The sequence below is a fragment of the Scleropages formosus genome, chromosome 12 (genome assembly GCF_900964775.1).
Source record: "Scleropages formosus chromosome 12, fSclFor1.1, whole genome shotgun sequence".
In the NCBI taxonomy this organism is placed as follows: Eukaryota; Metazoa; Chordata; class Actinopteri; order Osteoglossiformes; family Osteoglossidae; genus Scleropages; species Scleropages formosus.
The window spans coordinates 2,118,897-2,143,991 of record NC_041817.1 but is presented as its reverse complement, the minus strand read 5'-3'; the positions used below and the strand labels follow the sequence as shown (position 1 = coordinate 2,143,991).

The window sequence follows — 25,095 nt, the reverse complement described above, 5'->3', positions numbered from 1 at the left end:
GCAGAATGGAGGTCATCAGGAAGCTCCACAGCATGACAATAAAAATCTTGGAAGTAAAGTTCATGTGATTAGTTCCTTATGTCTCCATCAGTCAAACATGCAATGGGCCTGAACATTTGCTAAGTAAACGAGTAAAGTGAAGTTTGTTGACTTTAGTTTAATTCAGCCATGAGGAAGTAGTACAGTTTCCTGTGACCAGTGTTTGGTAACAACAAACGTAACCATTTAAGGAAACCACTTGACATGGCCCACTGACCACAGCAGTACTGCCATCAGTTTGTAGGTATTTCAAAAACTTGTGACGTTCACCTGTTGTCATGGTTGCAGACACAATATGTTACTCGTCTCTGAGGCCTTAGCTAATAACAAAGCAAATTTTAAGTGTTCAGTACAACTATTTTGTGTGTGTGTGTGTGTGTGTGTGTGCATGTGCACCATATCTGCGTACATTTATAGTATGACCATCGTATAAAGAAATTATTCAGTAGTTGAAAGGAATGTTGCTTTGAGGCAGCTGTTATTCACTGTTACCATCTACTGGCTCAAGGACTCTCTGCATCTTCTTACTGATGGGTAAAAGAGTACAGTTTCATAATGATTGATCATTGTTATTCTTGTAATTTTCTGGGGAAAAAAGTCTTTAGGTTATAATGCCATGTCAGTGCATTTATTTGGGGGGGGGGGATGGTGGCACTGCAGGCTTGGATGAGGCCTGCTCTGTGGTGAGTCTGGGGTTTGAGTCCTGCTTGGGGTGCCCTGTGGGGGACCGGTGTCCCATCCGCGGCATATCTGCACCCCCCGCACCATTGGGCCAGGCCCTGGCCTGCTGCGACCCTACGTGGGACAAGCGGCTGTAGATAGTGTGTGTGTGTGTGTGTGCATTTGTTTGACATACTCATGAAAGCAGATGTGTGCATAAGCAATAAAACTAATAAGTGAGGAAGAGTTAATTTAAGGGCTTGAAATGCAAAACAGCTGGCGATAACCGGGCAATAAAATGAGGGCAAATCCTGGGCACAATTTTTTTTAATTGATTTTATGAAGAGCATAGGGTCACTAGAGCATACAGGTAGGGACAGTACACTGAGAAATTGCACAGATCGAGAGCTCAGGTCAAAAGGATATAATATATTTTCAAGATGTGATCATCTAGCACTTTCTAGTAACTTCAAGAAGGGTGTCGAGATATTCCAGAATTCATTAACATTGTAGCAGGGGATGCAGTGGTGCAGCAGGTTTGGCTGGGTCCTCCTATGTGGTGGGTCTGTGGTTCGAGCCCTACTTGGGGTGCTTTCCGGCAGACTGGCGCGACATCCTGGGTGTGTTCCCTCCCACCTCGGTCTTGCGGCCTGTGTTGCCCGGTTAGGATCCGGTTTGCCGTAACCTGCTTGGGACAAGCAGTTTCAGACTGTGTGTGTGATTAACATTGTCATGCAACTCAGATGTCAATTTTTCCAGTGGGAGAAATGAGGTCATCCACATATTTACACATACTTACAGGTGGAACCTCTGGTGGAGATCCACAACATTAAAGAGAGAGAGAGAAAACAAATTTTTTGTTAAATGTTTCTCGTGTAGGCGCCCCAGTCCATTAAGTTTGTATCAGATCATATTTCCAGAATCATGAATTAAGGTACCCAGAGAGGCTACGCATTGAAGCACAGCTGAGATGTCCTTGGAAATATCCGCTGAAGATGCACTGGAGTGAGGCAGAGTCTTTGAATGAAACCTGAGTTTTGTTCCAGGGTGCTGAGGGAGGTTCAGGCAGGGGAGACTTATGGACACATATGGATGACCATTCATGACCACTGAAACACAAGTCAAGATCCTCTTCCTAAGTCTCCTGGGCATAATGTAACACATGGTCTAACATGATTGGGGAAATGATTTATTTCTGAACCATCATGTTGGCACCATCACCGTTTGGGATTTCAGGAGAAATGTTTGCATGATCACGGAGGTTTATGACATTTGATTTTTCACTGACTGTGAACTTCCCTGCAGGAAATAATAAAGCTCCATCCTATCCTACCCTGTTCTATCCTATCCTGTCATGTCCTGTCCTGTCTTTGTTCTGATTTTATGTGAATATCTCTGAAAGCAGCACAGTGAGTCAGGACAGTGAGCACGATCTACTACAGAGGAACTAATACAGTGTGAAGGAATAGTCTCATATCGTTAATGCGAGCGCCTTATGACAGGTGGTGTGTTGGTGTAACAGAGCTGACGGACAGCGGTGTACGGCCGGGACAGCGTTGAGGGGCAGCGGTGCTGGTGGTACATAGTGTTGAGAGACAGTCGCTTTCAGTGCTGAAGTTTCGTTTAGTGTGGATTTCCATGCAGAATCGTGTTGGGCTGCTGCATGAGGGCACGTTTCGGGCACAGAGAGTGACGGCCGCTGTTGCGTTGTCTGTAGGCCCCAGGGTGGAAGTCAAGGCCCCGGTGTTCAGCGGCGCGTCGAGGGACTGTGCCGTGACCGACAGAGACGAATGTGTCCTTCCACGCTCAGCGGAGGGCAAACCTCTGGCCCAAGTTGCCCGGCTCCCGGGCGGTGAGAACTCTTTACCCGGACACACGCCGCTCTCCTTGGTCATCAAATTCCACCAGCAGGGGGCAACGTTGTTTTTTTCTCAGAATTCCTTTCCCTCCTCATCTTTTTATTCTATTGCAAATTACTACATGTGTTTCTTTACATGCTGTAGTGGCATTCTGGGTAAACGGGGGAAGAGACAGTTATTTAACTGCTTGTAGTTATACTTGATTCAGAAAAAATGTGCAGTGAGTATTTTTGCTTCTTTGACTACCGCTGTTACGGCTGTTCAGTGTGAGACGCTGAAAAAAACTCTCTGAGGTGTAAATCACTGCAAGCAGAAAAACTTCCACAGAATTCCGTGGAAACGTCACGGAAGTCCAATCAGGCGATAAAATAATCTTAACAGATATCTGTGAAAAAACTGCACGGTATATTTCACGGGCCGGGAGTCGCTGCTGAAACAACGTTTTAAGAAAATACAGTATAAGAATGGATTGTTCCATTTAATTTAATTTAATTTAATGAAAGCCGCTAATGCTGAATGCAGTTTTCATTCAAGGGCCACTTTTCTTAAAGAGGCACAGTTAAGTGAGAAGATCCCCGAGCTTTCGGCACTTACAGCGTCCTGTGAATTTGCTCTGGAACAGAGCGGTCGCTTCCCAGGGAACACTGCACCAGTCACTGGCTTAATTCTGCAGTTGGGAAATGTTGTTTGAGAACTCATACAAATACATTTAAAAGAGACTAAGAGAAACCTTATTAAGCAAAGCATGCAGCAGTTTATCCTGAAACATAATTCTGTATCAGAGCACACGTGGAAAAGGTGGTAAAAGCAGGCGATAGGCAGGCATAGTGGGTGAGTGACAGAAGGAGTGTGTGTGTGTGTGTGTGTGTGTGTGTGTGTGTGTGTGTGTGTGTTCCACTGCTGTATGGATGAGTGACCCAGTGTAAGCAGTGTATCCAGCAGTGTAAGTCACCTTGGTGAAGAAGGTGTGTGGGCTGATGACACTACATAGAATTCGTTGGAAGTCGCTTTGGAGAAAAGCGTCTGCTAAATAAACAAAGAAATGTAAACTGTAAATGTAAGCAAAAGACGGTAAAAGCAGGCTAAAAGATTCCTGATGGGCCCAAGTTAATCATGAAACACCTGCAAGGAAAAAACAAAAAATGTTGGAAATGCAGACCAAATGCCTTTCTTGAAATGGGAAACAGTTTAACTCCTGCTAATCTAATTTTCCCTGCAATAAAACTACCGCCTGAAGAAATTTGCAATAAGGAAACATTTTGTGCAACGTATAAATCACTTGCCACTGGCATCTTCGAAGCGCAAGTCGCTGTGCCGCAGGTGCTCCGTGTACTGAGCCCAGGGCCACGTAAGGAGCACACAGCACCTGTGGAATGACCCTTACGAGAAGCTGCCGATCACAGATATCTGAAGCACCGTTAGAAATACATTAGTTCTGCCTTACCTCTCCTTCACAGATTGCATTATTATAAGACAATGTTTTACATTATACTCACACCCTCCAGCTCTGGTGTTCACATGTTTACCCCATCCTTAGACAAGTCTGCGTCACATGCGCGCTCCTCATGTGATGACCACGCAACCCAGCCGGCGGGACGGGGCGTCCGGCCCAAGGACAAGGGTCTGGACACGAGCACGGCAGAGAACAACAGCGGCCAGGCCTCGTGCGTCTCCCAGGGGGGTGTCACAGGTGAGCATCGGGCAAATATCACGCTTCATACTGCTCACTCATCCTGCAACTGGATCCATGATGAAGCACTGAAGGTCAAGGTTCAGGGCTCACTGATTGCCTGTTGAGTTCCATGATGGTTACAGGTGATTAATTAATTCTTAAGACATATGATGAGGTCAATGTATCTAACATCTGGGCTGGATACATGGTCTAATAAACATCTTCTTTTGTAGGATTTTAACAACTGTTAGAGGCATGCACACTCTTATTTTATTTACGTTCGTAAAAGCTTTAAGATTATGCATCTTTTTTCGTTTGATTCGTAACATTCCCTGGACGCATAAACATTTACTTTTCTCATATGTGGCATATGGGCTGTGTTTGAACAAGTTTTCATTTTAAAGTTCGGAGCTGTGCAATATGTACATTTGTGGCTTTGCTTTAAGCTGTCGTCCAATTTTCACATTTCCAGACACTTTTTGCTCTAAAGACTGTTTTTGCACTGCTCTTGGCATGGACTACTTAGTACATGTCTAGCACTCTTATCCAGTGTGATGAGATATTAAGTATCCTTTAAGCAAGTTTATGTAAAATACCCTGTTGGATCAGTGAGAGATCAAGCTACTTCCAGCTGGACTGTGTCATAATGTTTCATAATATTTATGAAAATAAATGCAAGAGAAATCACTTTCTCATACCTTTATTCTTTTCGTCTAAGATAAAGGATAGAAAAGATAATTACGTCCAAAAGTTGATATCTCTCTTTCGCACAAAAATTGATATGTTATTATGGTGTGGTAATTGGGATGCAGTTTCCCTCCACGTCTACATCAGTTGTGGAAAATTGCTTTTCGAGATATAAACTGGTATCGTAGCACATTGGCTGAGGAAAGTAAAAATTCATAAAGGTATGAAATCGATGTGTTTGTCAGTAAACGGAATGTAAGTAAAACAGTTTAATGTTTACATACAGGGGGTGCGGTGGCGCAGTGGGTTGGACCGCGGTCCTGCTCTCCAGTGGGTCTGGGGTTCAAGTCCCGCTTGGGGTGCCTTGCGGCGGACTGGCGTCCCGTCCTGGGTGTGTCCCCTTCCCCCTCCGGCCTTACGCCCTGTGTTGCTGGGTAGGCTCCGGTTCCCCGTGACCCCGTAAGGGACAAGCGGTTCTGAAAATGTGTGTGTGTGTGTGTGTGTGTGTGTGTGTGTTTACATACAGAACAAATGCAATAAATTGCATCACTTGAAGCCATTTGAAAGGAGCTGATAGTTAGGCTGCAACTCAGTAATACTTGGGGAAGGATAAAGTAAATAAATGGGCATTTTTTTTTACTAAGGTGTCAGTGTTGTGCTGATAGACTTATGCAGTATGATACGTGAATTCCAAACTTGGAGAATGTTATTTTTAGGGTCAGCCAATGGGATGTTGTTAAAGGAAACATCTGCTCCCAGCATTCCTGGGTGAATCCTGTCTCTCCGCTGTAAGTTGCTCGCAACGGGGAGCAGAATGTGAAATGCCATCATTTTCCCAGACTGAGTCCAAATGAGGAAAGCGTGGACCACCTGGGCCATCTGAGATGGAGGGGAAGGGGACGGCCTTCTGAGTTTTAAAGAAGCTCTGTCTAAACTTGAGTCTACGGTCCTCCACTCAATGTTTATTCATAAGAGGCTCAGACGGTGTAAAAGCCAAGAAGAAAGAAATGACCGACCATACTGATGCAACCATATTCCCTCCCAGATGTCTTGGGGCTTCTAAAGAAAGACACTCAGCTTTTGTGTTTTAACTTAATTAAGTATTAAGCTTTTAATTGCTTGCAGTCCAAAGACGTGTTTCAGGTGAACTGGTGAATCTAAACTGCACATGGTGTGCGCGAGTGAATGAGCACCTGCGACGGACAGGTTTCGATCCACGTTTTACTCTGCTCCGCACCCTGTGTTCCTGGGATAGGCTCTGGACCAGGTTGATCCTGCATTGAACAAGCAGTTATGAATAATTGCTGGACAGATTGATTTCTGCATTCAGCATTCTCTTCAGCAACTCGTTTAAAACTAGAACTCTGTTTAAAAGATCAGACTTGTTTGTATGTCTTTTTCATTTTATATGATGAACATCTCCAGAAAAAGGCGGAAAAGGATGAAAATCTGCACGCTTATTTAAAAAAGTGACACATCTTCCCATTCTGAACTCCATCGACCTATTAAAGAACCCAGAGTAATAACCTATTGCCATACTAATTACTAGGACAGGAAGTGCATTTTTTATGCAGTGATAAAGCATGGAGCACAGCCCCTTTGTGAGGTTAGCGCAGGTCCTGCTTTTTATGGATTAATGTTCTTCTCCCAAATCTGCAAATCTTATTAACAGTCTCTGTATTCAGGCTCTAGGGAAGAGGCTTAGGACTTTCAAGGCAAGCAGCCCAGCCCCATCTATTGTCTTGGTCATGTTTTCTTTAAAGAAACGCACAAACTGTTGGTAGGTCGACACACCAAAGACGACACACCACCTGCTAGCAAGACTTTTGCGTTCACATCTTGTGTCACTTGCTACGTAGTCTTCTTATGGAAATAATCATAATTCTACATTCAATCTTATAACTTTTAACACCACAGGTATGACACACAGGGATTCAGAACAGGGGTGCAACACAGAATAGCTGGGAAAGAGTGCAGCATTGCTCCTTGGGGGGGTCATGTCTGTGTGATGACAATTAATTTAGGCAGTTCGCACCAGATTGTGGAGTAGCATGGATGGACAGTGGTGTTTGGTTATTTCTAGCGCAAACCTTTTTTCTTTTTAATCTTCACGATGGTGTCAAAGGACACTCCACTGTCACCTGGATGATCTTCTAGTTACAGAGATTATTTGTGAGCTACCTGGGAATGTTAGTTACTTTTAGCTTTCTAATGAGAACTGCCCCAGGCGTTGATCAGGATACGGTGTTTCTGTATTATCGTTGCGGGTGGATTCTGGAACTCTAGTGACACTGGACTGGATAGTTTCATTTGCAGTAATGTTTATGATTATGATATAAACTTCATAATATCGCCATTTTGTCTTGAAAGAGAAGTGATAGCCGTCTACATGTGTGGAGTGTTTAAGCAATTTTTGGCCCGTAGTTCTGGCATACTGATTATTGTTTATTCATTGAGCGAATGCTTTTCTTCAAAGTGTTTTGCAATATTATGTCTGTACACTAAGATACTTACAAATATCTACCTATTTATACAGATGGGTAACTTTTACTATATCACTTCATAGCAAGTAACTGAGTCAGAATTCTGCTGGAGGGGTTGGGATTTGAACGTGGTTCCTTCACATCCAAGAGTTGGGCTTTAACCGCTGCGCTCACGGTTGTGTTGTTTTCACTGAGTTTACATGGTTCGGAAGTGGCAATATTGAGCTGATGTCTCCCTGTTTTACCCATGGTAGCAGAGGTATGCTTGGATGCCATGTGTAAACATTTTACTGAGACCCCAGACTGTGTTTTGGAAAAGTATACTATGAAGCTTGAGATTTCAAGCCCCCAGTTAGATTTATGAAATATTGAGTCTCAACTCTGTTTATAACCAAGGCTACATAAATATATACATAAGATTTTTTAAACTATGGATTAGAGACCCCTAATAGCTGGTTTATCTTTCAGGATGGCATTAGCCAAGGTGCAGTGCCTCATAAATTTGTGTGTTAACTCACTTAATGCATTATTTCAAGTTTTACTGTAAGCAAAACCCTGCTTTTAACTATTTTAATACATGCATGTATCCGATGGGGCTATACGGCATGTATTCTGCACTTCTGACTGGAAACTGAAGATTAGTGAAGCCTGTTTTCCCACCTTTTTCCAAGATGATGTAAATTAAGCAACTGGATCAAACTTTCTCGTGACTTGTTACTAACAGGTATCATGGAGCTCAGCCAACCCAGTTGAGCAATGCCTCATCCTCAATAAGATTAGGATGTTTGTATGCTAAGGTTGTGTCCTGAATGACAATAAATTACAGCTCTATTTATACTGACATAATTTCATCACAAATTTTTGTAGTATCAATTTCAGTTGACTGCTTTAGATCCTTTTTGACTTTATCTCATTGAAATAATTACCACCACAACCTTAATCTTACCCATTTTCCTGTTTTCACAAGTGTTCCTTTTGCTTTTTTAAACAAGAAATGTGGCATGCCTCTGAAAAAAAGCATGCAATCAAAATGTTATTTCGAGATGCTAAAACTGAGATGCTCACAACAGATGTCCAAGTATCAAAAGAACCATAGAGCCCAAAAAAACGATAATTTTTAATATTTTGCACAGTCTGAGATCTAAAGGCACAATGTAGGAATGGACCTCGGATTTCCCACATGATTTTACTTTTTCCTGCAATTACTCCCAGGAGGGTCTGGGGGGGCGGGTGGGGGGGTGTTCCACATAGTCTGCTACTTTCAATAGCTCTCCAGTGCTCTCAAATTTTCTATATATGGTACTTCAGATGGCACTGTACAGAAGGCTGTGAGACGTCGATAGCTTCAAAAACTAAAAATCATGTGCAAAATTAAAAAACTTACTTTTAGTTTTGGTTGGTACCAAATGGTTCTGTAGTAACTATATCTAGACTAAGTTACTCTGGACCCTTTGCAGGAGGTGACACAGAGATGGACAGTAGACCAACTCCAAGTGATCGCAGACGGTGCCTTTCACCCCCTGTAGGCCACCCTGACTAAACAGAGAAGCAGCTTCGGCAACAGGCTGGTTCAGCTTTCGCACCAAAGAGCACAACCTGAAACCTTTTCTGCCGACAGTCATTAAGCTGTTGTGGCATGCCAAGCATGCCTAGCGACCAGGCCCGAGGTGGGAGGCACAGTGGCACAGCGAGTAGTGATACTGTCTCATAGTGCCTGGGTGGTGCGTAGGTTCAATCCCTGCTCAGGCTGTGTGGAGTTTCTACGTTCTCCCTGTGTCTGTGGGTTTCCTCCTACAGTCCAACAACACGCTGTTCGGGTAGATCGGTGACTGCAGGTCACCTATTGTGTGTGTGAGTGAGTGAGAGAGCGTGTATTTCACTGGTGTGTACACGAGTGACTTGTAAGTAGTGCATCTAGCATTATCAGCTACATTAAGCGGGTAAATTGTGGTATGATGATAGCGCTATGTTGTGTTGGAGAAAGTATCTGTTAAATGAACTAAATGTGGTATGGGGAGAAATGTAGGATGTTTGTTAAAAACACATGACAGCTTTGAGCATCATCTACACCATGCTGAGCTCCACAATGTGACACTCCATCCTCCGCCTGTCCTTCTAAATTGCGGCACCTGACTGTGATTAATTCAATTTAGCCAGTAATTCTAGAGGTGTACTGGCTGTACTCCTATCAGCTGTATTTCTTTCATGAGTAGGATGAGTAGAAGTGTGCATCTTCTGTGCCACCCTGTTTTTCATTTAAGTAAACTTATTTATTTATTTCCCTAACCTTCCTTCATGTGTGATTTCCATCTTTTAGGTCTTTGTCCAGCTCCTCTGTCACTGCTTTCTTTTTTCCTGTGATCACATCGTTGTATGTGGTTTATGTGCTCCTGAAGCTTCATTCAGTTTTCCTGTCTAATTAAAGTTTTCATTCATTCATTCATTCCAACAGTTTCCTGCCAACCTATCTTCTGCAGACCAAGGAACAGTTTTAAACTCCCAGGCAAGGCTGAAAACTTGCTCACAGCATAGAGGAAATATATTGTATTCATTGTTAATGATTTCAGGGAAGAGATCGTCTAGGAGGACCGTGACCACCAGTACAGGCGAGGTGAAGAAACCAGAGCCACCCATGTTCCTCCAAGGCCTGAAGGACCTGCAGGTCATGGACGGCAGCCAAGTGACCATGACGGTGGAGGTGACAGGTAAGGCTTTCTCAGCCGTCATTCATAAGACCGGCCTGCACTTCATTGGCTACACAGGCACACAACCACAGAAACATTCCTTATTGTTTTTTATGCTTTGTGTACTTTATCGAATGGTATTTCCGGCAAACATCCCAGAGATGATTTGTTTTGGAGCTGTGTTGTCTTCTGTAGCATTTCCTCTGGATGCCTGCCCTGAGGGGGCAGCCTGGTTATTGCTAAAACATTTTTTTCAATGTCAAACTTCCTGTGGAAAATCAGTTCAGTTTTCAAATAATCACTGGCTATCAGCTTCATGGATCAGGTTTCTTACTTACCACGTCGTTTCCAGTTAATAGCCATTATGCTGTTAATATGATTGTGCTATGTTTACAAAATGGATAGCAGTTTCTTCTTCACAATGTTTGGCAAGCTCTGATAAACAAAGCTGAGTTTGTTTTCGAATTTTGTAACACTTTGTTTGGGAATTTCACTTTCAGAAACTACACTGCTAAATGTTAGTTCCTGAGTTTTGTTAATAATAGGATAATACTACAATGTAATTCTGAATGATGCTTTAATAATATTATTCCCATATAGCTAAAACTATGTAATTTTTAAAATAGTTTGTTGCAAAGTAAACTCTGCTGCCTTTTTCTTCTTTATTCTTCTTGCATTTGCAGTGGCAAACATTAGATTGTTTTCAAAAAGAGATCAGGACTTTTAATTCTGTACCCTTTAAGAATTCCTCAGATTTCTGACGGTCTCCATTATTCATGTTAGTTCTGGCTGCATAAACAGGCAAAGCTATTTCCTTCACCCTCCTCATATCTCATCACTGAGCCTTTATTTGTAGCCTTGGCTGTTTTCGCTGTCAACGGGGTGTCGTAAAGACTTCCAAACAACTGAAGCATTTTTGGGTTTTTTTTTGCACTGTTACCCAGCATTACTATTACATTTTCATTTGTCTCCTTCCTCAGTGTACTACAATTCACAAATACATATACTGTATATGTTCCTCTTCACATTTAACTGCAGAGACTTTGTTTTGACTCGTTTTCATTATTGAAATATGCTGTAATCCTATGGAATACAGAATGTGTGCTTTCACAGCCAACAGTTCACATTTCTTTCACTGCAAAAACATATCTCCTTCTTTCTTTTTTTTTTCTGGGTTAATTTAGATGTCATGTGTACTATCAAAATAGCTTTATTCTGAACCATGCTGTCCAAGATTCCTTGCAGTAGATCACGTAGCCTTCTGTGGAACATTCACCTTTTTCATTTCCTTTCATTTTTTTTGTTGAGTAACAAGGCAATAATTCAAATATTTTTAAAATGAAGATAAATGTATCATTTCTCTGTTTATTATTTAAGCTCTTGGCCAGATCTAAGAATGCATTGATGCTCTGTCCCCAGGCAGTTATTTAGCCAGTGACAGTTTAGTTATAGGGGGTGCGGTGGCGCGGTGGCGCGGTGGGTTGGACCACAGTCCTGCTCTCCGGTGGGTCTGGGGTTCGAGTCCCGCTTGGGGTGCCTTGCGACGGACTGGCGTCCCGTCCTGGGTGTGTCCCCTTCCCCCTCCGGCCTTACGCCCTGAGTTGCCGGGTAGGCTCCGGTTCCCCGTGACCCCGTATGGGACAAGCGGTTCTGAAAAATGTGTGTGAAAACAGTTTAGTTATTATGAGCCTGCTTGTCAGCCTTAACAGTGCAAAAGAAACAGAAAGTAACCACACTTTGACGAGCTTTTTCGAGCTCATCAAAAGAAAGGTAAATTACAGACATCCATACTGCATATTCGGTCACAGGGAGCCCACTACCGAAAGCCATGTGGCTGCACGATGGACAGGAAATCCAGGAGTCGGAGGACTTCCACTTTGAGTGCCAGGGCAACCGGTACCGCCTGCTCATTCAGGAGGTCTTCCCGGAGGACACGGGGAGGTACACCTGCCACGTATGGAATGAGGCTGGGGAGGCACGTTGTGAGGCCACACTCACTGTTCAAGGTACCACACCAATGCAACCAGGGGTGTAGTGCTCATGTCAAAGAAGAGGGTGGGGAGAATGAATATTGTCTTTCTGAAATTGTATGATTTATGCCCTCCCTCTCCCTTCGCTGGGCATCGTAATGGAGGGGCCTGTACTGTCTCCATGATCCTATTTGCTTTAGCCATGAACATGCTTGTGAAGTCATCAGAGGTACAGTGTAAAGGCTGATTAACTGAATCAAGTGTCAGGCAACCAAAGATCAGAGCTTCTGTGGTTGACTTCACAGTGACATCATTGTATGTCCTAGAATACAGGTTGATTTTGCAAGGGCTGGACAAGCTCATAACATTTACTGGCCTTTTTTATCCAAAGCAACTTACAGTGTTACAATTATGTACCCATTTATACAGCTGGGTAATTTCACTGGAGCAATGTAGCATAAATATCATGCACAACAGTACTACAGCTGGAAGGGGGGATCAAACCCACAACCGTTGGATCCAAAGGCAGTAGCTCTAACTACTACACTGCCAGCTGTCCCACAATGTAAGATGGACTACAGTAAATTTCAAGCTGTGAAAAGCCAGATCTTTGGTGCTGAGGAAGGTGCTGACAGCTTACTGATATGTTCTGCTTCAGCATAAGAATGACACTGATTCTATTCATCTTTGATAAGTCAGTGAAGAGTTTACAATAAATAAGTCTGACAGCCACTTGAGGGATGCTGTAGGGATTCAAGCAGCTTGCAAAGCATTGGAGGGTTGACTAGCAGCAGTGGATAAGTCATGACTCTGAGGTAAGCTTAAAGCCTGGGTATATCAATATGGCATCCTACCAAGAGTCCCTTGGCCCATGTTGGTTTATGAAGTCTAGTATCACCAACAAGAGAAAGATAAGTTATTACCACCACAGGTGATCCAGTGTGCCTTGAAGCTTCAGTTAAATTCTTATTTTATAACAGTAACAGTGTTTATGTTTATTTTCGTTCAAGAAAAGACACAAGTCTGATAACCATCCCTGAAGTGTATTTCTGGCTGTACAGAAATTATTCATATCTCCTTGCAGTACAATTAAGTTTTGTCTGTTCCAGAGCCCCAGGATGGTGTTCAGCCCTGGTTTATCACCAAGCCCAAGCCCACAACTGTCTGCCTGGGCCAACATGCTCTGCTTTCCTGTGCCATTGCGGGAGACCCCTTCCCAGAATTCCTATGGATGAAGGATGGCCAGGTGGTGTCTTCTGGGCTGGACTTTGAGATCCTACAAAAGGAGGACGTGGTCTCTCTGCTCATCAGGAGGGTGAAGGCTAACCACATGGGAGACTACAGGATCAACCTAAAGTACAAAATCTCTTATTAAATACATAGCTACAAGCTCTTATTATTGTTGTTGTTTCACATTTTAACCAGTGTTTGCATCCAAAGCATCTTACAGTTGGGCATCTTTATATCTAGCCATCATCAAAAAACCACTCCAATGCAGCATTTAAACAAATTGCAACAATAAAAGAACTGCAGAATCCATCCATTATTTGTAACACTGGTGCAAAGCGGGGTTGCAGTGGTCTGGAGCATAATACCCAGAAGCATAGAGTGTGATTCAGGGTACACCCTGGACAGGAGACAAGTCTGTCACAGGACATGCTCATTTATTCACACATAGACACTAAAGGCTCTTTAGATTCACATGACTTAAGCATGGAAACTGGAACACTTACATTTATTCACTTAGGAGATGCTTTTCTCCAAAGCAACTTACAATGGATACTATGTAGTGTTATCAGCCCACACACCTTATTCACCAAGGTGACTTACACTGCTAGATACACTACTTACAATGGGTACAATGGGTCACTCATCCCTACAGCACTGAAAAACACTCTCTCTGTGTCACTCACACACTATGGGTGAACCGGAACAGCATGTCTTCGGACTGTGGGAGGAAACCGGAGCACCCTGAGCAAACCCACACAGGCAGGGGGAGAACATGCAAATTCCACACAGACTGAGCAGGGATCAAACCCACGTCCTCTCGCACTACCCAGGCACTGTGAGATAGCAGCGCTACTTGCTGTGCCCCCAGCCACTCTGTTGGAGGAAACACATGCAAATACAGGAAGAATATGAAAGTTTCACACAGATAAGCCCTAATTTGAACCCAAACCCATAAACCAGGAGCTGAGTCACCAGTATTACCGACAGTGCCACTGAACAGCTTCAAACAGTTAGCTTTTTATTCCTGTACTTATTGTCATGATGCGTCTCTATTTCCTCTCCTCTTGTGAGTTTAACAAGGGTCTCTGTGTGCGTCAAGCACTCCTTTATATGGGATGAGGGAAATGTATTCACTTTACTCCATTCTATTTTCAAGTTCAAGATCCATTGAGATACAGTTATAAAAATACCTTTTGTATACTGGAGGGATTTGTCTCCATATAAGGCTTGAACGTTTTACATTTTAACATAAACTTTGGAAGATCTTCAGTGATTGGTCAAGTTGTTTTCTCATATAGCCTAAGTAAGGAGGGGAGCTACAGATGGGTGGAACGATTTACTTTTTAAGCAAAGAAAAAGGTAGCAGACCTGAAGTAATAAGCACATATTTGGATATAGGTGAAATGTGAGTGTTTCAAATGAAAAAAACTAGGAGGAACTCTGTACCCTTGCTCCTGTTTCTTCCTGAGATCACTGCACTGTCCTCCCCTGGCTTCTTCTGCCCAATTTTTGTCCCCTGCAGGAATAAAGTGGGAGAGTGCAACTGTGTGGCCACTCTGAAGGTCAGCCAAGGGACCACAGGGCCTGCGCTGGAGCCCCAGCAGGGGTAAATGGTCCTCTCAGACAGCCTCCTCTCTCACTCTCCTTCCCAGCCGCTCTTTATGCTCCTCCCACTTGCCCCCCATGGGCTTCCACTTGGCTCTAAATCAGCCCGGTCCCAGAGCGAGACCAAACAAACTGTTTACCATCCACAGCAGTGCAGGACACGAGAGAAACGTTAGAAGCCTCGTTGCCTTATAAGGTTTCTCAAGTCATTACTTGTGCAACACAGCAGTACAGAACCGAACTGCTTTTCTGTTGATAATTTTAAGAGCTTTTTGGGACAACGTAGTTTTTTTGTTTTTTTTTTTTTTTTTTTTTTTCCGCTGCAGGACTGGTTCGAGTGCAGGGGGTGTGGATAGCGCAGTGTGTGGCAGAGGGTCCACGAGTGAGGTGCAGGAGAGCGAGGAGGCGGCCGGCGTCTGGGGGCTGCTGAAAAGACGCACGGAGACGAGGGAGCGGTGCGAGGACCAGGTGCGGCAGCGCGAGGCTGAGCAGCTGGACTTCCGTGCTGTGCTGGGCAGGCGAGGTGGCACAAGGAGCCCCCCTGGGGAGGAGCCTGCGGAGGAGACCGCTGGCGAGCAGATGGACCTCAGGGCCAACCTCCGGCGGCCAGTGAAGCCAGGGGCCCTGGGAGAGGAGACGCGCAGGGTTGGCGGCCCACAGCAGGTTGACTTCAGGGCTGTTCTTGGAAAGAAGGGTGGCGTCCGGGCAGGCCCTGCTGCCAGCCCTGAGCCAGCCAAAGATGCCGCCACTGACTTCAGGTCATTTCTGGGTAACAAGAAGAAGCAGCCCAACACAGAGAGCCCAGCGGACAGCCCGAGTCCTAAAGCCAAGGCAAGTCAGGTGAATGAGAAGCAAAATGACATCAACTGCGTGGACAGTAGAATTATTGACAAAAGAAGCAAGGAGCCCGGCGTGGCGCCAGCGTTCATCCAGAAGCTGAAGGACGTCACGGCGCTCGATGGCGAGCGCTTGCAGCTGCAGTGTCAGGTCACAGCCGACCCCCCAGCTGTCATTACCTGGACTTTAGATAGGAAGGTTATCAAGCCGTCCAAATTCATCGTACTGTCTAATGAAGGTACAGCATCATATTTTTTACATTTCTAAGAAAAGCCAATGTAGGAAAGACCTTGTTTGCTACTCATCATTTTCTATTCTAATTTAAAGATGCATGAGTACAAGGTTCCTTGTATCTGGTCTTGTGATACCTGCTTTGAGTAATATAGACACTAGTTTACTTTGCACAAAAATATATAGAATACAAAATACTGCTTTTAATTTAATTTTGAGTGCATCTGTTGGCAGACAGCATTGCTGCAAAACCAGAGCACTGTAACAAGTATCGATCCGGTGTAAACCTGTTTTATTCTATCAACAATTGAGCAGTGTGAATAAAATGGTAAGAGCAGTGTTTGAAACTGAGAGGTCCCATCAGGCATTTCACACTTGCTTCCATTGTCGCACAATCTCTGCTGAGTGACCAAATGTTCATTTGCTGCTAGTCCATAACATCGAGAGCTTTCATAGAATATTAAAAAAATGAGGGCTGTTATGATCATCAAACATGCACCTATTATCATTTCAAATCCCATAATAACACTGAGTAAACAAATAGAAAGTAGGAAATTAAACAGTTCGAGTGATAATTTTGACACGTGTGGTTGTTTGCTTTTTAAAGCTTTCGTAGCTGTGTAACCTCTCTGATATAGTACACGTTCAATAGAATAAAAATGTTTAAAATAAGGTCTTTTTTTGCTCAGTTTGTGAAAAGTGTTTTGTGAGAAAACAGCAGTCTTTTTGCTCAAACTGCCTGCGTTTTTGCCGGTTTTTGTTGCCTGATTGTGATTTTTATCCCATATCCAGTTTTTGTCCCAACTGTTTACTTCCACGTTTCACAGTGATCCATATCTAATACCTGAGTTTATATACGAGCTTAGTTGAAAATGACAAAAATGCTCAGATAAACAAATGATGCTGCTGATACAAATAATGATCAAAACTGCAGAACATGCATAATTGAAACATAACTCTGAAACTTCCGAACTCACTGCTGAGGGTAGATTACTGACAGGAGTGATATTAAAATCTCTGAGGCAACTGATGTTGGGAAGGGGGCTGTATAAGAATAAACGGAACTGAAACATTTGGAGAGAAACATCCATGATATGAACATCGCCAAAGCTACAGGTTGTTGAGTTTGGCACTTCTCAGTTTACTCTCCCACGTTCAGTAACTGCTTGCCCTTGTCAGGGTTACGTGATCTGGAGCCCATCTCCGAGACACAAACTCCGAATGGGATGCTAGTCTGTTGCAGGGTAGCCACGCACAGTGACTCACATATTACAGTCTAGTTTAGAGTCACCAGTTAACCTGAAATACAAGTATTTGGGCTGTGGAAGGAAACCAGAGCACCTGGAGGAAACCCCACACAGAACATGAGCACTCTGCACTAAGTTGAATTTGAACTTACATTCGAACAGCCCAGGCGCAGCGAGACAGCAGCTCTATCTACTGCACAACTGTCGCACTCTATTTCTCTCTTTAGATATTCATTAATTTAAAAACCGCTTGTTTTAAAACGACCCGTCTTGAGCTACATCAGCATTTATTTTTGCTCAGCCTTTAAGTATGCTACCCTTTCTTTCTGAAGTATATTCCTATTATCAGCATTGCTGAAAAAGGGCTCGATCTGATGATTTCGATCCTGAAATCCACCTTGTATCGTGTTTGTAGGCCAAAAGAGATTTCATAATTCTTTTAGTTCCTTCTGCCGTTTGTGTGTTTTATGCAAAATCTGATGCATATCTAATATAAGCAAAAAAAATCTGAACAGGTTGGCTTCACATGGCCATCTAAATGCAGTCTCTGTGTCCTTATCGCAGGAGGCCAGTGCTCGCTCACCATTGACAAGGCCTTGCCGGAAGACGAAGGCCAATACAAGTGCAGGGCGGAGAACTCTGTCGGCTGGGCCGAGTGCGACTGCACCGTCCTGGTGGATGGTGAGTGCTTCCTCCAGGCTGCTCCCTGCTCCCTGCTCTGCGCCGTTCCCCTCGCCCTCCCTGAAGGCCTGTCCCAAGCCCTGCCGTCTTCCTGTCATTAAGGCGGGCAATTAGCAGTCGGGTTCCCCATCCGCCGCTCCTTCTGCACGTCCTTGAGTCGTAACATAAAGAGTCCTGATGCTCAGCCTGCACGAGAAACCATAGCAACATGCATTCACCTTTCTCTCCTTGGATTCCTGTAGTCTATAACCTTTATTTAATCATCGGTATTTCATTAGCTGTTTTTATGCATCTATTAAACAATTGTTAAGTACACTTCTAAGTTTGTTTACAGGAGGTCCCTGAGAAATCCATAACTGGGGAAAAGATTTATATGTGTTTAGCAATCACTGACTTCTTGGACCCCAAGGTTGTCAGACCACTTAATTCTGATTTATGTGTTCTTTGTTTAAAAGTGTGGCATCAACAGATCCTCGCTCCTAAGTGAAATCTGATCTCTTTCTTCAGAGGTCACCATACTTTGAAAAGAGGGGAAAACCAAAAGGAAAAGCAACCAACATATTGATGAAACAAATGAAAAATTTCTCATTTTCTGCCGTTGTTCTTAATTTTATCCCCCGCATGTTTTGTTTGCTTGCATTTATTCACTCGGCAGTTTTGCCAGGTGTGTGCATAAACAGCCTCACCCGATCACGAGGCTACCGAAGCTTTGATAAAAATGCGGCATGTGGAAAAATCTGTGAGCCGGTGGCTGGCCAAGCCTCTCATCATGTTGCCTATTTCCAGACCCGTCGGTCTCCGGCTCCACACCAGCGGACAAGAGGACCAAAAAGATCTCTGCTCCCACCACAGAGAGTGAGTTTCCAAAACACACCCGTCCCCATTTCCACAAAAGGAGCAGAATGCTTCTGCTCCTCTCCTTCTGAACGGAAACATTTCTTTGACCCCTGACTTGCTGTCTAAGACCAGCCAGTGCGCACAGTGGGCAGGAAACACAGCATCTGGTCGCCATTAACCATTTTTTCATTTTATGTTAGCGTGTCCATGTAGTCCATCGCGAAAACGTAAGCGATTTAAAACCCGATAATTTTTTCGTAAAAGTTATGCGCTTCATCGGGTACAAATATCATTGATCAGTTTCATGTCAAAGAGACCGGAAGCAGATACACTTAAGAGTTCGGTCTTGTTTGTGTCCGCATGTTTCCCGACCGCATCGCGCAAGGTTTCGGCGTGGGCAGAAATCCAGAAGACTGTTGTGAGCGGGACAGAGTAGATTTGCCACGACGCCTCTACCTTTAAGTGGGTGCCCCTCGGAGGCCCGATTTTGTAGCAACCCTGTTTATGTTTCCGCTGCGCTTTGGCCACTTTCACGGGTCATAAGCTGCCCTGCGCTCCGTCCCTCGAGCTGTCTGAGACAGTTAATTGAGCGGTGTTTCTCCCGAAGTCAGGGGACACCCGTTGGACCGCAGCCGTGCCAGGAGCTTAAAGCAGCCTCTGGAGAAAGTTAGTAAGCGAGGCGGAGAGCGAAGCAGGAAGGCCGTTGCGTCTCTGCCCCGCTCTCTTGCCCTCCGCTTCCCACACTGCCATTTAAGGCTGCTTCGTGTCTGCTTGTTGCTCCGCTCATTCATACGCGTGCAAACGTTGGCCATTTGCCACCTCTCTCTTGCGCTCACTGGTTCTGTCATTTTGTTACCTTCGGCTAACCATCTTTTTGAATGCTAACCGGAAGAAAAGGGCTCGTGCCCATAATAGCTTTGGAAAATAAACCAGATCTCGGAAGAGTGCTTTTGTGCTCGAGGGGCACCGGGTACCATTGCGTTAGAGCCGTTGTCTTGCACTGAGTGCATGGGTTCAAATCCCTGCTACAGTACCTCAGAGCGGAGGACTAGCAAGTTCTTGTTAAGTACCTTCAGTCTGATTTTGATTTTTGACGACGACATAAACGGAGCACCTCCAGAAACTTCTGTCCTGCACTTGTATCCTTCGTGTTGAAAGGAGTGTGTCCGTTGTGACAATAGTGTGTGCATTGTGCACATTCCAGGGACAGTGGCAAACGCATCGTGTCACTCTGCATGGAAGAAGGACATGGTAAACCACTTGTGCATTTTATCCAATGAATAAAGAAAGCAGGACAAACACCGTAATTGCTGCAGTAAAATTACACATGTCTATACACGGGCAATAACTGTAAATACATTTATTCATTTAGCAGATGCTTTTCTCCAAAGTGACTTCCTTATTCACCAAGGTGACTTACACTGCCAGATACACTACTTACAAAGGGTCACTCATCCATACATCAGTGAAACACACTCTCTCTGTCACTCACACACTATGGGGGAACCTGAACAGCATGTCTTTGGACTGTGGGAGGAAACCAGAGCACCCGGAGGAAACTTACACAGACACAAGGAGAACATGCAAACTCCACACAGGCTGAACGGGGATAAACCCATCTCCTCTGGCACCACCCAGGCGCTGTGCCACCTTTGTATACAAGCTTATCGTTGTAAGTTACTTTGAACGAAGGTGTCAGCTGAATTAATTATAATGCTACTTTCTTACCGAAAGTATCTGTGCCATTTTATTTTCACGATCCAAGATGGTGCCTGTCTCTGGAATGATTAGGACTATAGCACAGCGGGATGTACTCTAGATCCAATCAAAAGACACATGCATGTACATTCATTCAGATTCACTAATCAGAATTACATCAGTATTGAATGTGGTCTCGTTTTTCACTTGTGATCTGAGCTGGTTGTTTTTGTCAGCTCTATGAGTGTGGATGTACATGCTGTGTTTCGCCCCACACCCGAATTGCTGTCCTACATGTGAACCTGCCGCTTGGGCCATTGAAGGAGAGGGAGAGTCATGGGAAATGTGCTGCGAGGCGGAGCTTCCTCTGGCCTTGCTGCTGCTTTGGAGCAAGTGCCGTTTTCGTGTCTTGCGGAAAATGGCAACCCCTTCACCATTAGTTCGGTACTGCTGTTAAGGGTCATGACCAAGTCTACTTTTCAACACTCCCAACCGGAGCCAGGGTTTCAGAACAGCATCCATATCCGGTGATGCAGCAGTAGGCCATCCAGTTATTATCTGTGAGGAATCACCTTTCTTCTTGTCAGCATACTTCATAATATTGTCTGCATACATGCATATATTGTGTGTACTTATTTTTTTAATACTTGTGATACTGCGTTTTGTCATTATTGCAACTCCTAGTTCTCAAGGAGGTGTGCAGACACATGGGTGCATTCCTGAGGGGTAAATGGCAGCCACTTATGGCTGAATTTTAAGTCAACTAGATCCCACCATTAGACAGAGTCCCACTAGAGAGGAGGGTCACATAGGAGGTTAGTGCTGAGATGTCTGAGTGCCAGTGTGCTCTGGGTGCCCGATCCCCTCCCATCTCCAATGGTTTCGACTTTTGTTACAGTACAGTGGCAAAACATGGTTCGGAAATGACTGAAAGGGTGCGAGGATGCAACTCAGTACCTAAAGGTGTCTGGGATCCGGCTCGGTAAAAAGGCAGTCATTGTCAGTGACCTGTGGCTAAGTTGCATTACAGGCGACTGTATGTTTGTAAAGTTGGGCCAATGGCAGCACTAACCCTTGAAGCAAGTCAGCAGAGGCCAGGAGGTTCATAAGGGCATGTAGAGCTTGCTGTCTTGACCTGTATCCCAGTCTATACATATATATTATGCATTTGTAGATTTATAAAGGATATGAACTTGTAACCTGAAAACTTCTGCTTCCCATGAGGGACTTAATCTGAATAGCTAGAGTGAAAAATCCAGTTGTATATGATTCTCAGGGTAATGACCAACGGTTTAATCTCCAACAGACACAAACCTCAGTTTCATCTGGATTGCAAAGACAGGCTTTCTGTTGACAGGCGGGGACTTCATGTGCGAAATCCTTCATTCACTTTCAAATCAGCTCACTACCTGAGAATGTAGTGCTCCCCCATGCCCTAGCCATGGGGTGCCTCGTTCATTTTGGTGACAGGAATCTGGCCGTGCTGTAGCTCTGAGATCCGCAGCAGAGCATCGAAACCTACAGTAACGGAATTCACTGAGGAACTTCAGCAGAACGTCTCATAGTTTATTATGTAAAAAGTCTTTATTTAATATTCATTTGGGATCTGCAATTATTGCTTTATATGTCTAAAACTCAAATTTTATTTTCTTGTGCTCTGTCCCACCTTCTCATCAAAAGGTCAAATAGCTTCACAGTACATTCATATGTATCCAAGTGTAAATGTTCTGTGATATGCAATAGATCAGGTCCATTAGAGGTCACATGGAGCTCAAACAGAAAGCTAATTTGGCTTAGTCAGAATGATAGATTGAGTGAGGTGGATCACTGTCCAGATGGAACAAAAACCTTCTGGACTCAGCCCTCCATGACAGTGAGTTCAATAATCGAACAAGAAAAGATCATAACATACTTTTTCCTGCATAGTGCTCACTTGCCACAAACGGCAGCTGAGAACCCTTAACGGGGCTTCCAAAATCAATTGAACTTTTGCGTGCCCGTGTCCAGTCAACCATCCAGTACTGATGTGAAGCACATGTGGATGTGGAAAAATCTTATCCTTACATGTGTTTTTGTTCATTAGTTTATGAGTTGAATTGTATGGGGGGCACGGTGGTGCAGTGGGTTGGACCAGGTCCTCCTCTCTGGTGAGTCTGGGGTTCGAGTCCCGCTTGGGGTGCCTTGCGGAGGACTGGCGTCCCGTCCTGGGTGTGTCCCCTCCCCCTCCGGCCTTACGCCCTGTGTTGCCGGGTAGGCTCCGGTTCCCCCGACCCCGTATTGGACAAGTGGTTCAGGATGTGTGTGTGTGTGTGTGTGTGTTGAATTGTGACCTTGCGGTTTGACTGCCCTTACATTTGCGTGCGCAAACCCTAACTCAGAAGTGAGAAAGCAAGAGAGTTAAAGCTGGAATTGGCCTTTTTTCACAGGTATGATACATGTGATAGGTGTGATTCACAGGATTGATAGGTGCTAACCAGGGTCAAAGCACAGAAACCAGATCAATTTTTTAGCTTTATCCAGATTTACTGCTACAGAATCACTTATAACCACACAAATGCTTTATTGCACAAAGTATGATGGCATGTAGCTGTCAGTGAATGTTTATTACATCATTGCTTTTATTAATGCATTCGCCTTGAAATATTAGCAAGAAGGTAGTTTGCTGCACATGTGATTCTCTAGTTACACTAGTAGTGTATCTTCTGGTATCATAAAGTGCCCAGTTCAATAATTTCCAAGTACCCAGCTGTTTATTCTTTTTTAATGGGCTTTGCATACTTTCTTGATTGCTATATATCACACAGTATATATACACACACACACACACACACACACACACACACACTGCCTGAAACCGCTTATCCTAAGCGGGGTCACGGCAAACCAGAGCCTAACCCGGCAACACAGGGCACAAGGCTGGAGGGGGAGGGGACACACCCAGGACAGGATGCCAGTCCATTGCAAGGCACCCCAAGCTGGACTCGAACCCCAGACCTACTGGAGAGCAGGACCCGGTCAAACCCACTGCACCACCGCACCCCCCCCAGACAGTATATATTTATGTTTAATTTTATACTGCTACAGTTATGTACGGAAATAAGTGAGTAAGTCAAAAATGGGCATAGTTTGCTAAAAGGGGAGGTCTGAAAGGACAGACCAGTTGAATGACTATTTTAAGGAGAAGAGGGAGGACTGAAGTGGAAAGCACATAAACTGAAGACTGATGACTGTAGAAATATGAGCTCAAATTTTAATTGGTTTAGGCGCAACGTCACCCCCAGCCTTACAGCGATTCACTGCATGCACTCAGTAGTTTAACTGCCACATTGTTTCTTGACAGCGATTAAATGTAAAATAAATATTGCTGAGAGCCATTTCCTGGATACTTTGAGACTATTTTTAGTATTACCAAAAAAGGCAAATTCCAAAGGACATAAAGTCAGAGGCAGCCCCTCTCCCAGGACCATCCAGGAGAGCAATGCTCCCTCCCTTAATTAGTTATCAGGCACAGGCTGGCTTGTACCTTCCAATAAATGTGTTGTAAGTCATTTGTGCTCTTTGAGACGTGAAGCGAGACTTTACCCAAGCATTTATCGCTGATTATTCTTCTTGTGTTACTGTTCTTTGGATAGTCTGGCAATTTATGCATGTCTTTACTTCAGGTGATGCTCACATTTATGGAACCACATTTACGGTATTATCTTTCATATAGCAAATCTTTAATGGTGTCTTACTGGAAAAAAATAATCGATCCCTGATAAACGGTCTGGTATTCAGTGCTGCTGGTGGTTATGATGAAAAGTTAAAGGAACTATTGTGGTGTTTGACGTGACAGGATACATGTGTACTGTATGTCACACAATAAGTAATTCTGCTGGTCACTAAAGCTGATCAGAAGGTCACGAGGCTCCTATAAAGGAGGTTCTTACAGGACATTTTTATACTTTTATGAATGAATATATATTTCATTGAACCATATGGAATGACAAGTGATATATATATTTTGCAGTTAAACAGAAACAGTTTGTATAAAACACAAAGGAATATGAGTCAACATTGAATGGTTCTGGCGTCACGGTGAAACAGGAATGTTCTTCATGTGTAACAAACTCCAGGATCCAGACATCACTAAGGTTGGCATTTCAGTAAATATTGCAGAGTCCTTTTATGAGTCTAACGGGAGCAGTGTGTAATGAAGTCTTTAGTGAAGGATTATTCTTTCTTATTGCTAGAGTACTGTAGCGCTGGGGACTAACTTTCAGTGAAAACACATTCATGATCATGAGATGAAGTTAGAAGCTCTGTTTCACCTTGCTTTATATTTGCATTGTGTATGAAGTGCTGTGTCTCTAGTTTTGTCTTTATAACTTGTTATTTGTGTTTATATTTATACTGAAATGATTCTTTGTTTCACTTCATTTCTGGTGTCAATTATCTTCAATAGGGAGTTGGAGATTTGTGTTTAAAAGATTACATGTATATAACATTTTAATAGGTTATTGCATTTCCACATACGTTTTACTTCCCCGTTTTGCAAACCCCATCTATCTGCTCTCGGTCAAAGGGACAACTGAAAGTATGAATTTTAGAAACAATTTTGTCCTATTCCTCTTGCTATTGGTAAATATCTTGGCTTGGAAATTCATTTTTCTTTCATTGTCTTCTCGGTTTTCTG

General features: G+C 43.8%; 1 protein-coding gene across 2 annotated transcripts in view; it reads left to right on the top strand.

Annotated features, from left to right (window-relative positions):
- mylka (myosin, light chain kinase a) overlaps window positions 1–25,095 on the top strand; it is a 62,687-nt gene that overhangs the window by 24,361 nt on the left and 13,231 nt on the right. The window contains exons 12-20 of one of the 2 annotated variants that reach the window (XM_018741653.2): window positions 2,417–2,551; window positions 4,096–4,248; window positions 9,968–10,105; window positions 11,893–12,090; window positions 13,164–13,410; window positions 14,807–14,890; window positions 15,216–15,964; window positions 17,769–17,885; window positions 18,672–18,740. In XM_018741653.2, coding sequence (XP_018597169.2) covers window positions 2,417–2,551; window positions 4,096–4,248; window positions 9,968–10,105; window positions 11,893–12,090; window positions 13,164–13,410; window positions 14,807–14,890; window positions 15,216–15,964; window positions 17,769–17,885; window positions 18,672–18,740 — 1,890 coding nt within the window. The remainder of the gene's footprint in view (window positions 1–2,416; window positions 2,552–4,095; window positions 4,249–9,967; window positions 10,106–11,892; window positions 12,091–13,163; window positions 13,411–14,806; window positions 14,891–15,215; window positions 15,965–17,768; window positions 17,886–18,671; window positions 18,741–25,095) is intronic. The other variant, XM_018741654.2, reaches the window with a different exon arrangement.